The sequence below is a fragment of the Aulonocara stuartgranti genome (assembly GCF_965226115.1).
Source record: "Aulonocara stuartgranti genome assembly, chromosome: 2".
Classification (NCBI taxonomy): domain Eukaryota; kingdom Metazoa; phylum Chordata; class Actinopteri; order Cichliformes; family Cichlidae; genus Aulonocara; species Aulonocara stuartgranti.
In genome coordinates this window covers 16,437,668-16,455,301 of record NC_138940.1, presented here as the reverse complement: position 1 = coordinate 16,455,301, position 17,634 = coordinate 16,437,668, and the positions used below count along the sequence as shown (strand labels likewise).

Below are 17,634 nucleotides of genomic sequence, written 5' to 3'. Positions count from 1 at the left end.
ATTTAATATTGTGTAAATGTGTGGCACAGAGAACAGAAAAAAAGGTTTTGGTGTGTTTTTATGCTGTGTAGACGAGCTGCGTCACCACACCCTGTGGCATTTCTGCAGATTTGATTGCATCAGCTGCGGTCAGGTGGTGAGGAGGGGAAATGACTGCGAGCAGGTGGAACTAACAAAACAATCTCTGAACCGGTTCTGTTGGCCCACCTCAGTTGACTCGACAGATCCCGTGCACGCTGTCACGTGGCATTGCTTGACACAGTAAGAGTCGGGCAGCTTCAGCTCTGAGAGGACCTCAGTGAAGACTTCTGAGAGCTCAGTCCAGCTCTCACTAACAGTCAGCTCCATGCAGCCAATCAGTGACAGCTCATTTAGTTCAGCCACATGATATGGTATCCCCTATAGCTGTAAAAGAATTTTTTTTATACGTGTGTGTTCATATTTCAAAGGTTTGGCTCTCCAGCTGTCACTCACCAGAGTCAGACCAACTGAGAATATCAAGCTCAGAGCCAAGAATGTGCAAAAACATTATTTATGTGCATTTAGTCTTCACGAGGAGTAAGAGAAACCAGATGTTCGGTCATGGATGATGGAGGTATTTCCCCGCTCATCTGTCCCCTCTGAGCTCCTAATTGAGGCTGCTCTGTGCTGATTACCTAGCATACCCAGCATTACCCAGCTTAACTCAGGTCAAAGTTCACGTTACCTGATGTCTTTCATCCTTCAAACCCACTGCTCCACAGCTTCTCTGTTTGTCTTTCTCAGTCTCTCTTCTTCAACAGCAGAAAGCCCTTTTTGTACGTCTGCAGAATCGTTGAGGAGCAGCAGAGGAAATTCCTGCCTTTGCCGTCTGTTTTTAAGCACATTTGCTTTCAAAGGACGTCGGCTGTGTTCTTTCCAAACCCTTTACCTTATAACGTACTTGGATGAGACATTACACTCAATCTGAAGAAGTCACAGCTTAATTAAGCACGTTTTGACGAGTGATCAGGAGCCGGGTTACTGTGTGTGATGCTGGGGTGTAGCCTTCTGTCAGGTGTGTAGTCACAGTCCCAAACAAGACACAGATGCAGGTGTCCTGATGTGTGTTTGCCTCCCAGCAGCTGGCCTTCATTCTTGCTTCTCATCCTGAAGACGTCGTCCATCCTAAAAACTGATGGACAGTGATGGCTATTTAACCCTTACTGGTGTTGTCACCTTGATGTCCCCCATCATCATGTGACCACTGAAAACACGTGTTTGTCCAAACTGTGCATTTATTAAATCAGCGAAGATGCTCAGGCGAGAACCAATGTTCCATCAGACAGAACAGAACAACCACTCCACACACTGATTGGGGTTGGGCGTTAGGGTTAAATAGGTGGGACATCAGCCTTTAGAACTGCAGAAGCCACTTGGATGAGAGCTGAAAGGGCCTGACAAACCTGAAGAAGTGCAGTTTTCTTCATGCTACCTTGACCTGGAACACTGAGAACCTACACAGACGTCCTCTTGGGTTCAGACTCAGAGACTAAACAGTATTGAGTGTGGTCCCGTGCTGACCTTGAACAAGTTCAAGACATGAACAAGACATGCTCCTATCAGCACGGTATAAATATCACAGGGTTATCACATATTTCATCCATCTGTTGGATTAGCTGCACTTCACTGTCACTTTTTAAAATAATGGCTTCAAGAGCAGGCTGTCCTCAGCTGTGTGTGTATCCCCAGGTATGGGTCAGGTGTGTGTCCTAATGTGCTAATGTGATTGCTGCACCGTCCCTTTTTTATGGAGCGAGCTCTGTGTGAGAACAGCTGTAAACCTGGTGACAGGTGGATCGTCATATGATTTACTCAAACTTTACTCCCACTTTAGAAAAAAACTATGAACAACAACAGTGTTGTGCTTGGAAATGTTGAACCTCTTAGTTTAAGTGTCAAAGCGTCAGTTCGCTGAAAGTTTGCTGTGGAAGTTTGTGTTTAAGGTTTTGACAGTGGAGTTTAAATCCTAAATAAAATCCTTTTCATCGGACGGTGTGGCCTAATTGTTCATTAAGGAGCAGACCACCAGCAGTTGTAGCGAGTGAACATGACTCTAGCTAATGATCAGTAAGTGTGTGCGCCCAGCACTGCTCTAGCTTCTGCAGCTGATCCATTAATTATAAAAGCAAAATGAGCCGAGACTCTCTCACCAAAGCCAATATTTGCACAGCGACTTTCGTACCTGTCGCCATGTTAGAAGCCAGGTGATACTGCCATAATGAGCGTATCAATGTCTCATTTAGGGGAAAGGTGTACGTGACAAACTTGACGTGAAGGATTATTGTGAAGCCTCTTGATTATTTCTTGGTAACGATGCTTCTGTTGAGAAGTCAGCGTTCCCGTTTGATCTGATTAGTGCACTGGCATCACGGATCAAAGAACAAGCCTCATTTGCACACTATCACTTTGCCTTTGAACCTCGGATGCTGAGAGGGAAATCATTTGGCAGACGGGGACAGGTTTCTGAATTCAGCACAGAGGCTCATGTTTGCATGTTACCGATAATGTGGACAGTACATAAAAGCCACAGATAAACATCTCTAAACGTCACTTTCTCCTGTAGAAATTTGCATTTTCTCATGTGGGGAGATGTTGCCCGCCCAGCCATGTCAGTCGCTGTCGTTCATTGTGTTTTCCCACCTCCCCGCCAGGCTGTGAGCTGTGAGAGAGACAGCAAACCTCAGAAGGATTGCTGTGATGCATTACTGATGTCAAACAAGTGTGAGTTTAAAGAGTCGCTTTCTGAGATCTCTCAAACCACAGAAATGGCTCCAGGAGCTTCGATTCATAACTCACGCTGGCTGGACCCGAGACATTTTCTAGAGGTTATACGCGTGCGGGGGCGAAAATGCAACGCCTGCAGTTTTAGCCTGTATTATTTATCATATCATATTCCCCATGTTGGATACTGAATACGCAACATGTCAGTTCTGTATCTATGACCAAAGACGTCTCGGTTATCGCTGGAAGATGAGCTTTGTCAAACAGGCGAGTGTGTTTTTGTGTTTATGCTCCTGATGATGACAGTTTAACCTCAGTAAATGCTGTTTGTTGTGTTTTGGAGAGAAGTGATTTGTGTCCGGGTTTCTGTGGATTATACAAAGATCGTTCGCCTGCTTTGACCTTTTTGTGTCTCAGGCTCAGCACAGCTCGACCCCAGGAGGTGGAAATGGGGTCTTTCAAACAGGCTGTGTATGAAAGTTGATATAGAAAATCAGAGCACAGCTTTGAGGTGCAGCAGCGACGCTGGAGCCAGGACATGAGCACCTCTGCCATGAATAGCATGAATCCGCCAAACACTGAAAGCACTTTGATTTAGGCCCCTTTGTTACTAAAAGGGCTTTGACGCAGCGGGGGTAGACTCGGGACCTCTGAGGATCTCTAACCAGGACGTTAGCATCAGATCCCTGTGTGGTCCTGTGGGCTGCACATAGCTAGAAGGGCCTGGAGGCTTTTAGACCTTCTGTGTCGCTGTTTTTATTACTTTCAGACTGAATTCTCTGTTTTATCTCTTTCTTTGTAAAATCCCATGCGGTTGGTACACCTGTGCAGGTTTCTCAAATCAAATCAAATCAAATCAAATCACTTTTTATTGTCACATCACATGTGCAGGCACACTGGCACAGCACATGCGAGTGAAATTCTTGTGTGCGAGCCCCACAAGCAACAGAGATGTGCAAACACAACAACACAAACGAGCAAAATACAAGAATGGCCAACCTGAAACTAATAAATATATGTACAATATATAATAGTGTATGCATTTCTGGATGTGTATACTAAATATTTTCCTACGTGTGTGTGTGTGTGTGTGTGTGTGTGTATACACATTTTTACAAATTAAATAGTAAAAAAATAAAATAAAATAAAATAATAATAATAATAATAAAATATATAAAATATACAGAGTTGAATATGTGCAAAACAAGTGGCATTTATATACAGTGTGGAGTGCATAATGTTGAAGTTCCAGTAGTGAAGCTGAGGTGTCTATGACGTGTTCAGCAGTCTGATGGCCTGATGGAAAAAGCTGTCTCTCAGTCTGCTGGTACGGGACCGGATGCTGCAGAACCTCCTTCCTGATGGAAGCAGTCTGAACAGTTTATGGCTGGGGTGAATGGAGTCCTTGATGATCCTCCCCGCTTTCCTCAGGCACCGCTTCCTGTAGATGTCTTGGAGGGAGGGAAGCTCACCTCCAATTATCCGTTCAGAGCACCGCACTACTCGCTGGAGAGCTTTGCAGTTGTAGGCGGTGCTGTTGCCATACCAGGTGGTGATGCATCCAGTGAGGATGCTCTCAATGGCACAGTGATAGAAGGTCCTGAGGATGCGGGGGCTCATGCCGATTGGTCACCTGCTGCTGCAGACTTTATTTATTTTGCTTCTGCTCGATAGGATGCACTCACACTTTGGTTTGTTGATCTTCATTCGACTATCCTGTGCTACAAAGCCAGACTAGTGTATTACTGAGCTGAGTGAGCTTTCTGCTTCTTAAAGGGTTTCTCTTTTTACCTGGCTAGATTACCATGGTAACTGGTGCTGAACTGATCACCTGGTTGGCAGCAGGTCATGTTCAGAGGTTCTGTTTAAAGCTAGCTGGAAGCACCACGTCGTCACTGATTCTTGTTTTAAGAGCGTCGAATCATCACCATGAAACATGATCACACATAGTGTCCGTGATTCGAGCAGGGGGCGCTCACAGGGACCACTTAAAGCTGAAGAAGGGTCACGTGACCTGTGAAATGCCCGTTTTACGCCTCCCCTCGACCTGCAGCAGTGTTGTGCAGATGAATGGTTTCACAGAAGACGATTGCACTGCATTGGTTTCAGTGCTTCTTTCACGCTCATTTATCAAACCCAAATGACAAAATGTCTGCTGCGAACTTTGGTGACGATTCAAACTGATCAGATAGGTACAGCATAAATGTGTCCACCTTTGTTTCTGAGTGTGCAGATGCTTCTGGCTCTCAGCTTCTGCTCCATACTGTTTTACCTGCAGGGGAGTTTGTTCCTCGCTGTGACTCCCGAGTCTCTTTTTGTTGTTGTGAAACGTATCCATGCATCCTGAAGCCTCTCCGAGTGCTTATGTAGGTGGAAGCAATCAGTGCAGCAGAGGAAGAGACCTCTGCTTTTAAATACACAGGATATCATCACTGCTGCACCTGGCTGCTTGTTCGGGTTCAGCAAGCTACCTTGGAGATGGAAATAAATCTCATTTGCATCTGAATGTTTTCAGTGACATCCTCTTAGCCAGAGACACCAAACAAGAACAGGTAAATCCATCTTTACCTGAATGGAGCTTTTACAGCTAATGACTAGCTCCAGAGGCTGAACTTAATGAGCCGACGCAAGCAGGGAGCAGGGCTGATTTCTTGTTGCTCCACCGCGTGGTGCAGGCTGATGAAAGAAAGATTGTAATATTGTCTGTAATAAATGCCACATGAGGGGTCACTCTGCAGTTTTAACTCTCTCTCACATAAAATGAGAGCTGACAGCCTCTCTGTATCCTGCCTGATGAGTTCTGACACCTTTGCAAATATCAATAAACATTACAGCAGTGTTTTCCAAGGGTAGCTACGCAGGCAGAGACCACCCTGGCTAACTTCTTTTACTGTAAGGCGCCTGAAATGTGACAGAATCCTCTCAGTTCAGAATCCTAGCAGGCTTTTAGACTTAAACTGACATGGTGTTGTTTTATCTCCCTGCAGCGATAGCATGCCAAAGCGGATGGCCCTGATCTGCTTCCTGTCTCTGGTCATGCTGATGAGCATCTTTGGAAACCTGTTGGTCATGGTGGCCGTCTGCAAGGACAGACAACTCAGGTGGGAACGACCTTCTTCTTAAGGGCGCTTCTGTGTAATTGGCTGATGTGCATGAGAGTAAATCAGCAACAGTCAGAGCAGCACTTTTTTTTTTCACTGCCTGTTTCTTATTTAAATATTTTTTTGATTCCTGGTAATGGTTATTGTTGGATCTTTAGCGGATTCAGTTTTTTCTTAGCTGCTTTAGATGTGAATCCCTCCCTGTGTTCCATCCCCATGTGATGAGTCTGTGTTACGTTCACGTCTGTGTTTAGTGATCTCACTTCCTTTATTTTGATAGTGTTCCTTGTGCCTTAGTTTTGCTTCCTCGTGTCATCCTGTGATTTGGTTCAGTTGTGTCTCGTTCTCCCTGCTGTCTCTTCTTCCTCCAGCTCCCCTCTGTGTGTATTAATGTTTGCTGTCACTCCTTCTCCTTCTTCAGTGTGTGATGTGTATGTGCTATTTTCTCCTTTATGGACTTTGTGTTTGCCTCCACGGTCTGTAACATCTACAGAATCATGGCAGAAACTGCTTCTTCGTGTGTGTCTGTATTTTCTAAAGTGGTTTCCACCATTGCAGCTCTGATCTTCATGAAGCAAAGGAGAAGGGTGTATGAAAAGTGAAGGAATTAGAGGCGGAGTCAGAGGGTCAGGCTGAGGATGGAGGGTCATGTGGGAGCTGCTGTCACCTCAGTGCTTCAGTCCTCCGTCTTCACCTCGCCCTTCTCTTTGTCCCTCTCTCTGTCTGACGTCTCTCATCTTTCTTTCTTTGCCCCTCTCATGACCTTTGACTCATGGGATGTAGTGTGTGTGTGTGTGTGTGTGTGTGTGTGTGTGTGTGTGTGTGTGGCATGTTGAAGTCAGTGAGTGACGGCATGTCTGCTGTGATGTCTTACGTTGCTGAGGTGAGAACATTTATGTCTTTGTTCTTTTGTCCACTGGGAAATGCTCAGTGGGGACGTCCCTCTGGTGAACGTGGGCGATAAAGTAAATAGGAACTCTTTGCACATCATTTACAGGAATCATGAGTATCCCAGGTAGGAACAGCTGTTAGATTACCAGTGGTGAGATCAGTCACTGTGACGGTGGTCGTGCCTGTCGGTCTGTAAAGGCTCACATACAGTTGGTGTGTGATTTGTGTGGTTTTGGGTTTATATGTGGGACAAGTGCTTATGCAAACCAAAAACTGTAAACAAAAGATGGACAGTGTCACATCTCCCATTATTTTCTGCAGCCTAACATTAATCAGTCATGTTGGCTTTTTGGAGCCAGAACTGATCATATTTGGAGGATGCTGAGCTCAGTAACATCCAGATAAAATCATTGAATCTCACTGTGCCCCAAAAAGTCTTGGACAATAATGTTAGTACAGTGACCTCACAGCAGCCATGGTATTGGTCACATGATGTTATTAAAAGTGCCTCAAAAGGCTCCAACAGCGCAAACCTGGCCCAGAGGTCCAGTTCAGGAACTCCAGCCGCCTGTGTCGCCTCCACCTGTCAATAGAATCGGGGGCTGTGTGTTTTGGCAGGTACGCGTTGGCTTCGTTTTTCAGACCTGGAGGCTGACACCTGACAGCGAGAGAAGAGAGTCACTGTGAGACAGACGAACAGTAGCTTACGTTCAAATATTTCTGTCCTGATGGGAGTTTAAAAGAGTTTAAAGTGAAAGTGAATCATACAGCAGTCATCAGATCTCAACTCAGTTAAACAATGATGAGTAGATTATTAATTAATGAATTAATTTTTATGTAGGGCTGGGCGATATGGCCTAAAATCCATATCGCGGTATAATTTGAAGCACGTGCAGTAACGATATAAATATCGCGATATATTCTTTTCTTCTGTATAACATTTTCACAAAAATCGAGAGTGTTCCTTATGTATGAATTCTGGTTGTGCTTACTGACCTCGAACAGATTTGGGCGTGCAGAAATCTGTTAAAAAATGTTTTAGTACAACTTTGGTAAGCCGCACTGCTTGATGGATTGTCAGAGCATTACGGCTGCTGTAGTGAGAAGCTTCGCGGAGTAATCTGGGTCCAAAACTCCGTCTACTTCAGGTCCCAAAGTCAAACGAACACTAAGAGTTAAAAACGGTCTAAATTCTTTCATATTTAATGAAATCATCAGCGTTGGTCCTTTACCAGGTGTAACAATTAAGTTTAACATCCATGCATCCATGAAAACAGAATTTATTAAATTTAACGGAGTTACAAGTTAACAGGAAGTTAGCTTGCTAGTTTCCACCTAAACATGACATACCATGTTCCGACTGAGAGATTTTTGTAACTAATTAAAATGTACAGCTCTGCTATCACTTCCAACATAAATGAAGACAGAAAACTAAACAGCAGTGACGTTTGCAGGGTTCCTGAAGTTGGACTACCTGGTATATAATGTTGTGCTACGTGACGTGATTGCTAGCGACGCAGCTGTGTTAGCATAACATTAGCACAGTGAAGCTGGAGGATGAACGCCAACGATTTTTCCACTCGATAAAAGTTAACGTGAGGGATTGTGGTGGTTAGGGACAAATGCAATCGCATAGCAGGATGCTATACACGGGCCAAACTTCAGTCAGGAGAACAACTGAGATTATTCATCCACAATACGAGGTTAGTTATTAATATGCTGCAACAACATGGGAATAGAGCAGCTGCGAGAGAATTCAACATTAATGAATCAATGCTACGGAAGTGGAGGAAGCGCAGTTTTTGGCTTTCCCCATATTTCAAAAGTGCTTCATCTCTTTGCTATGACTGTCGCCCGGCATAATTTGTAGATGATAATGGTTGTAGCCGCTTCAACATGCGCTATTGCGGTAGAGCGGTATAGTCAAAATCTCTATCATTGGCCAAATTTATATAGTTGCTATCGTATATCGTTTATATCGCCCACCCCTATTTTTATGGTGGAAATCATTATTTTAAGGAGATGTTTTTCAGAGAATCCATGTGAATGAATAAAAAACGGTTCCAGCAGCTCATGGATGACTATCACCCGTCTGTTTGTAGTCTTGTTGTAGTCAGAGAAACTCAGATTACAGCATAATGCCCATTCCTCCTGAAGCTGCTTTTCATGTGCCTTTGTAAACGTCTTCCTCATCCCTCACTGCAGAGTCGCTCTCACTCAGTCTGGGACCAGCTTTTCCAAATTTATAATCCCAGTTACTAAATTAATGGGAACCCCCGATTCATGGTCACCTGATCCAGCCCTAACTATATGAAGGTTTGAATCTTAAAAGTAGAGATAGTGTCTGTCTCTTGAATCCAAACTGGAAGCTGCTTCCACAGAAGAGGGGCCTGAAAACTGAACCCTCTGCCTCCCATTCTACTTTTAAATACTCTAGGAACAACAAGTAAACCTGGTGCTCTCGAGAGCACCAGGTTTGTAAACCTGGTGCTCCTCATTAATTTGCGAGGAACAAATTAATGAGGAACACAGCCATTTGGTGATAATATAATATAAGATAACATTAGCAGCTCAATATGTCACAATCAGAATAATTTATAAATAATAAAAACTGCTGAGTAAGTCTCTGTTTCTCTCATAATCTTTCATCTGTGGTTTGAAATAACCTGAGCGCTTTATTCTCGTAACCAGTAAATCATCGAGGCAGAGGTCGGGTTTTTCCACAGCAGCCAGGTCTGTGTGAGGGAGCTCAACAGCTTAGAGGCATTTTACATGTTTACCTAATGTACAGTACACACACACACACACACACACAGTAAACACCAGCAGAGGGTGATTCAGAGGGTGGTAAAGCACTCATCATGAAACATCACACAAACAAAATCACTGTTACCACCTTTTGTTTCTCTCTGTGTGTCATGTCGAGTGTGTGAACACACACACACGCTGCAACACAGTGTGTGTGTTTATAGACACTGAGCAGCTCTGCGAGCGCTCGCTGTTATAAACGGGTCGCAGCAGAAACTTTGCTTCCACATTTCTGATTTTGTCTTTTAACATCAAAGTTTATTTACATCATTTACAAAAGTAAGAACTAAATTCATCAAATAAAATAGTTTAAGTGAAAAAGAACATGAAAGAAAAGACCTTTCCAAACGATTCATTCATTCTTTCCATTGTTTTATTTCTGCCTTTGAGATTGTCGTTAAATTATCCCTGCACTTCATTAAAGTGCTATTTGGAGTCGTGTTTTTAGTTGTAGTCATAAAATATTTGGCTGACTTAATTGAGTTTGAAATGATTTTTTCTGATTTAAATGAATGAAATAAATAACTGTGTATCCTCCAAGGATTAATTCAGTGTAATTGTTGATTTCAGGGTTTTGTGCTGTTTTTTTAAAAAAAACATTAAAGTTTAAATTCCTTTATTATTATTCCAGACTGCACCTCTCAGAAATTCCTCAGAAAGGCAGTAATGAAATAAAAATCCAGTTATGGGGATTTAATTGAACTGTAGGGTTTATCATTCCCATTAAAGCTTGTCTTTGTGATTGTGTTGTTGCAGACGCCGTCGAGGCCTCCGGCTCTATTCTGCAAAACAAGATTACAAGCTTTGTGCTTTTTATCGGCATTTGTTATAAATGCAGATGGTCGTTTAGTTTACGTGGCTTCGCCATCAGGAGGTGACCCAGCCAGAAATAGTTTGACTGGACAGGACAGAAACGTGATGAATATGAGAGCATCTGAAATGATTCCTGCATGTTTGCTTCTCCTCTCTGACCTTTCTGTTTGAATCATCTTTTCTTAGATCTTACATGTTGGACGTCCTCGTCACACAGTCCCTGCTAATAAAGTTTATTTATTCAAAGGACTTTCAGCTAAACACAGTCTGTCATCCTGACTAAACACAGTGCCTCCTCCTCCACCTCAGGGCTTCTTAATGCTTCTAAACTGCTCTGAATTATAGCCAACACAGCTCCGTGTGTGCGTGTGTGTGCAGGATTTACTGCAGGCAGAGGTGTACCGGCCTGTTCCAGAGCAGTGGATGGATGGAAAGCCTTCGCGGCCTTTCCCTCGTACTGAGGTTATTTATAGACGCGGACATTGACAGCGCAGAGACGAGGCGGCTGACTGACCGACTTTTTGTCTGCAGAGCTGTTAGTGGTGGTGTTTTCTGCCTTTGAGTGAATTACTGACTGACTGCTGTGCAGCTGCCTTTTTGTCCATCAGGTTATTAGTGGCATCACAGACAAACTGTGATGCCACTAATCAATAGCTGAAATTGATTTGTTGCACACACAAGTCCAGGATTTTACAGCTGACTGAGAGTGGCAAGCTATCACCTCGTCTCAGGATTTCTTTGTTTTGTCAAACTGCAGTAAGTGTGTGTGTGTGCGTCTGTCTGTCCAAGGTGTGTGAGCAGTGAAGCACAGTTTAAAACCTGCAGAGTGAAATCCATAGAATGTACTTAAAAAGATGGAAGTAAAGCTGATTTGGGGAGGGGGGGGGGGGGGGGGGGGGTGAATGCTCCATCATTTAGAATGTTAGAAATGATGAATATGATGGCCCATCGTCGGATAAAATAGATGATTTATGGCAGTTTTTTAACACCTGGATCAGTGTGATGTCATAGAGAGTGGCTATTTCTAATGAGGTCATCTCATTCATCACACCTACAGTTGTCTTAGAGGGGGAGGAGCTAAAGCAGCATGTTTCAGACGGAGGATGAACTGGGAGGTGTGCTGTGCAGCTCCAAAGGTTCGGGCATGCTCAGCACGCATCCGAAAATTTAACCCAGCTGTGACAAAATAAAACAGGAAGTAACAGAAGACGAGAACACCTACACGGGGCGACACTGCACACAGGAAACACAAAACACTAAATAAACCAAATCACCTGAAGCAGAAAGCTAACAGAAAGTAGACATTAACTGGACTAAAGTATAACCAAGAGACTCAAACTCCAGCAGATAATCCAAAACATAAGAGAGAATAAGTGGTTTTTGTTTGTGTGTGTGATGCTGCAGAGTGCGACATGTGTTAACATGTGCTAAAACACACAAAATCACCATCAGGTTTGTGATGGTGATAACAGATGCCGCCACATGCTCGTTACTAAATCAGGCTCATCCCACATTAGCAGACTCGTGCTGAAGCCACACCCACATTTCTCTATTTGAGGTCAGCCACTAACCAGAAGGTCAGTGGTTCGATCCTAGGCTGCTCCAGTCTGCATGCCAAATATCCTAGGGCAAGACCTCATGTTGCTCTCCGATGCATCCATCAGAGTGTGAATGTGTATGAATGGTAGACTACTTAGCACTTAGGTCAGAAAAAAGTGCTTGTGTGATTGGGTGAATGAATTAGTTGTATAAAGCGCTTTGAGTACTCAGACAGAGTAGAAAAGCGCTATATAAGAACATGTCCATTTCCCATTTCCGTACAGACCCCCATGCTTGCCCACAACCGTTAAGAAACGTGTAGGCGACACAGAATCACTCAGAGACAAGTGGTTCATCGAAAAGTGAAGGCTGTTTATGCTTTGAATGAAATGGGCTGTGTTTCTGACAACATGCGACTCATCAAATCAATAAAAATGTGAGCAAAACGTTATCAACCTCCTCTCTCTGAACTGCTGACTAGCACGAGCCCGCTGTAGCAATTGGTGAAGAAGATGAGAGTAACTGTCTGTGGTTTTTGTAAAAAGTTTGTCGTCTTTATCTTGGTGAAATTGGAGGAGTGTGACTCGTCTGTGGGATCCGTGCTGCTGGATAAAGACAGTCACTTAACACAGAAAAAAGGAACAAAGACTCAGCAGGAGCTTAGAAATCAGTGAGGATTCATCCCAAAATCTCATGTTCTTCACTCAGACATGTACGTGTGTGTGTGTGTGTGTGTGTGTGTGTGTGTGTGCGTGTGTGTGTGTGCGTGTGTGTGTGTTCCTTTTCAGTGTGTGTGTTTCTTACTAAACGTAAGAAACACACACACTGAAAAGGAGCAGCTGATCGTGCACCACTGTGTGAAAAGCACACATGCAAACTCAGTCAAAGGGACGCAACAAAGGATGGGGGGGGGGAGTAACAGGAGCAGTGTAAGAGGACAGACTCACACACGCGAACGGGAACCAACAAACCTTTAATCAGCCAAACCTGAGGCACCAAACCCATAACATGAATGTAAGGTCACAGCACAGACACAAATCCTTCTTAAAACCAAAAACAAACCATGACACACTGTCCCGCTTCTCACCTGTGAGCTATTGGCCAGTCACAGTCCTCCCTGACCTCCCCAGGACAGCATGCATGTCTGACAGGTCAAACATGCATGCTGACTCTGATCAGAGTATTCTGAGAGGGTGTGCTGCAGGAGAAGAGCTTTAGTTTTAGACATTTATTCATCTTTAAAGACCTTAGAGTTTTAAATAGCCATGCTGTGGGAGGAGCCAGATAGGTGTGGACCCTGACTACAGGGACTAGTGGTCGCTGGGTAAAATGCTGCTTCCAGCTCGGGTCTAAGGACGCAGATGGAAGCACTGTGCTCTCTAAAATACATACTTCACATTCTTAAACCTGACAGGCTCCAATGGTTATGACCTCAGTCAGAGAGTAAGTGCTCTCAGTCAGTGCGTGCAACTCTGACAACGCATGGACATCCTCCTGATCCCGCCTCTCTTTCTTCAGGAAAATCAAGACCAACTACTTCATCGTGTCGCTGGCGTTTGCCGACTTGCTTGTGTCGGTGCTGGTGATGCCGTTCGGCGCCATTGAGCTGGTCCACCAGCACTGGATCTACGGCGAGACCTTCTGTTTGGTGAGGACTTCTCTGGACGTTCTGCTCACCACCGCGTCGATACTACACCTGTGCTGCATCGCCCTGGACAGGTGAGACCGTCTGACTGTCTGTCCTCTGTGTGTGTGTGTGCGTGTCTGATCTGCTGGAATCTACCACTTAACCTGCACCACTCTCATTCTCATTGGTCGGGGTCTCTCGTGCATGTGTGCACATATACTGAATATAACGATTGGCTGCAGGCCACATCAAACCATTGGCTTTGATTGGCTGGCTCGAGGCTATCAATTCCCACACCTCTGATGGAGGGGCTCGTTTTCTGTTCTTAATTATTCGTCATCCTGCAGGAGACTGAGGTGTGTGTGTGTGTGTGTGTGTGTGTGTGTGTGTGTGTGTGTGTGTGTGTGTGTGCGTGCGCATGTGCGCATGTGCGAAAGAGAGAGAGGGCGTGAGAAATATTTTGACGGTTTTTCTCTGCTTTCACAGACAAAAGCAGCTCTTCTTTAATTTCAGGGTGAAGACATGTTTTAACCTTTAAGTCAAATATTCCTAGCTTGTGTTTTCTTGTCTTTTATTAAAGTTGCTTGTATCATGTTGTTTAGGATTTTGCAGACAGCTGGAGTGAACATCAGCATTTCTTCCTAACTTTTCAAACACAGTTTTAAATCCCACCAAAGTGATCCTGAGGGAACAAATTAAGCTGCACAGCCTCCTCCACCTGAAAGAGCTCTGAAAGTCAGAGTTTGTGGAATATGTATTTGGCTTCACTCGAACTTTGATCTAATCTAATGACGTTTGAAAGTAATCAGATGCTATCTGTGTACAAGTGTGAGCAGCAGCACTATTGAAATGAGTCTGTAGCAATCACGGTTTCAGTGGCAAACACAGCCTAAATGTGTTTTTCAGCTCTGAAAATGCCATACATGACAAAGTTATGAGAAGGCTGGTAAAGTAACTTGAACTGCGACCCACTCCTGTGAAAATATTCACAATTCAATTCAATTTTCAATTCAATTTTATTTATATAGCGCCAAATCACAACAAAAGTCGCCTCAAGGCACTTCATAGATACAGAGAAAAACCCAACAATCATATGACCCCCTATGAGCAAGCACTTTGGCGACAGTGGGAAGGAAAAACTCCCTTTTAACAGGAAGAAACCTCCGGCAGAACCAGGCTCAGGGAGGGGCGGCCATCTGCTGCGACCGGTTGGGGTGAGAGAAGGAAGACAGGATAAAGACATGCTGTGGAAGAGAGACAGAGGTTAATAACAGATATGATTCAATGCAGAGAGGTCTATTAATACATAGTGAGTGAGAAAGGTGACTGGAAAGGAAAAACTCAATGCATCATGGGAATCCCCCGGCAGCCTACGTCTATTGCAGCATAACTAAGGGAGGATTCAGGGTCACCTGGTCCAGCCCTAACTATATGCTTTAGAAAAAAGGAAAGTTTTAAGCCTAATCTTAAAAGTAGAGATAGTGTCTGTCTCCCGAATCCAAACTGGAAGCTGGTTCCACAGAAGAGGGGCCTGAAAACTGAAGGCTCTCCCTCCCATTCTACTTTTAAATACTCTAGGAACAACAAGTAGGCCTGCAGAGCGAGAGCGGAGCGCTCTAATAGGGTGATATGGTACTACAAGGTCATTAAGATAAGATGGGGCCTGATTATTTAAGACCTTGTATGTGAGGAGCAGGATTTTGAATTCAATTCTGGATTTAACAGGAAGCCAATGAAGGGAAGCCAAAACAGGAGAAATATGCTCTCTCTTTCTAGTCCCTGTCAGGACTCTTGCTGCAGCATTTTGGATTAGCTGAAGGCTTTTCAGTGAGTTTTTTGGACATCCTGATAATAATGAATTACAGTAGTCCAGCCTGGAAGTAATAAATGCATGAACTAGTTTTTCAGCGTCATTCTGAGACAGGATATTTCTAATTTTAGAGATGTTGCGCAAATGGAAGAAAGCAGTCTTACATATTTGTTTAATATGTGCGTTGAAGGACATGTCCTGGTCAAAAATGACTCCAAGGTTCCTCACCGCGTTACTGGAGGCCAAGGTAATGCCATCCAGAGTAAGAATCTGATTAGATACCATATTTCTAAGATTTTCAGGGCCGAGTACAATAACCTCAGTTTTATCTGAATTAAGAAGCAGAAAGTTAGCGGCCATCCAGGTCTTTATGTCTTTAAGACATTCCTGCAGTTTAACTAATTGGTGTGTGTTATCTGGCTTCATGGACAGATAGAGCTGGGTGTCATCTGCATAGCAGTGAAAATGTATGCTATGTCTTCTAATGATACTGCCTAAGGGAAGCATGTATAATGTAAACAGAATTGGTCCTAGCACTGAACCCTGTGGAACTCCATAATTAACCTCAGTGTGTGAAGAGGACTCTCCATTTACATGCACGAATTGGAGTCTATTAGATAGATATGATACAAACCACTGCAGCGCAGTACTTGTAATACCTACAGCATGTTCTAATCGCTCTAATAGGATATTATGATCAACAGTATCGAACGCTGCACTGAGGTCTAGCAGGACAAGCACAGAGATGAGTCCACTGTCAGAGGCCATAAGAAGATCATTTGTAACCTTCACTAAAGCTGTTTCTGTGCTGTGCTGAGCTCTGAAACCTGACTGAAACTCTTCAAATAAACCATTCCTCTGCAGATGATCTGTTAGCTGTTTGACAACTACTCTTTCAAGGATTTTTGATATGAAAGGAAGGTTGGAGATTGGCCTATAATTAGCTAAGACTGCTGGGTCTAGAGATGGCTTTTTGAGTAAAGGTTTAACTACAGCCAGCTTAAAGGCCTGTGGTACATAGCCGATTATTAGAGATAGGTTGATCATATTTAAGATCGAAGAATTAATTAATGGCAGGACTTCTTTGAGCAGTTTTGTAGGAATGGGGTCTAAAAGACACGTTGATGGTTTGGAGGAAGTAATTATTGAAGTTAACTCAGAAAGATCAATTGGAGAAAAAGAGTCTAACTTAATATCAATGGTACTAAGAGTAGCTGTAGATAATATTACATCTGTGGGATGATTATTGGTAATTTTTTCTCTAATGATAAAAATTTTATTTGTGAAGAAGTTCATGAAGTCATTGCTAGTTAACGTTAAAGGGATGGTTGGCTCAAAAGAGCTCTGACTTTTTGTCAGCCTGGCTACAGTGCTGAAGAGAAACCTAGGGTTGTTCTTATTTTCTTCAATCAGTGATGAATAGTAAGATGTTCTGGCTTTGCGGAGGGCTTTCTTATAAAGCAGCAGTATGAAGGGAACATTTTACATGTCTTCATTAGGTTATTGTACAAAGATTCAGCTGGTTGTGAGCGGGCCGAGGCTGGACTGTTTGGATTTGAATGATTTCACGTGGAGCAATCCTCATTACAAGTTGCTGTGTGGCCCTGCGGGCCGGTGCTGGATGCTGACGAGCGCTGTGCTGTGCATCATTCACTAATGATGTGTCCATAATCAGAAAACAGGCAGGACTCGGTGACCTGTCTGAGGCCTGCAGGCTGAATGCAGAATAAATGTTTAATGACTCTGACCGTTATTTATCTGTTTCACACCAGTGAGCTCCGTCTCTCACATGTGTGTGCATGTATTTTTAATGCAGAGCCACAAACAACAAAGGAGGAAATGGTTTCTTTATTAAATTATCTGGCTTCGGGAGTTTTGTATTCCTGTGTATGTACAGCTGTCTCTGCATCCTGTCACAGCTTCAATTACCAATTCATAGCAAGGCAATCGCCCCTCGTTACCCTCGAGTGCCCCGTCCCCTGTGTATGATCAAATCTACTGTGCCCTGCATTTTCCTCCCCTACCTGCTAATTAGCTGCACACACACTTCCTGCTTTTAATGTGAGTGACAAAGTGCATCAGTCTGTTCAGCTTCTCGATTATAAAGTTCCTGCTGTTCCACACGCGGCCAGCCGAGTCTGTGTTTTCCTAACAGTAGCTAGATGGTAAATGGACTGACTCTTATATAGCGCTTTTCTACTCTCCCGGAGTACTCAAAGCGCTCTATACAACATGCCTCATTCACCCAATCTCACAAGCACTTTATCTATACGTAGTGCTTTCTAAGTACATTCACACACATT

General features: G+C 43.7%; 1 protein-coding gene across 6 annotated transcripts in view; it reads left to right on the top strand.

Annotated features, from left to right (window-relative positions):
• htr4 (5-hydroxytryptamine receptor 4) overlaps nucleotides 1–17,634 on the top strand; it is a 164,603-nt gene that overhangs the window by 84,735 nt on the left and 62,234 nt on the right. For all 6 annotated transcript variants that reach the window (XM_082551423.1, XM_082551426.1, XM_082551427.1 and 3 more), the window contains 2 exons: nucleotides 5,730–5,843; nucleotides 13,413–13,613. In XM_082551423.1, the coding sequence (XP_082407549.1) occupies nucleotides 5,730–5,843; nucleotides 13,413–13,613 (315 nt within the window). The remainder of the gene's footprint in view (nucleotides 1–5,729; nucleotides 5,844–13,412; nucleotides 13,614–17,634) is intronic.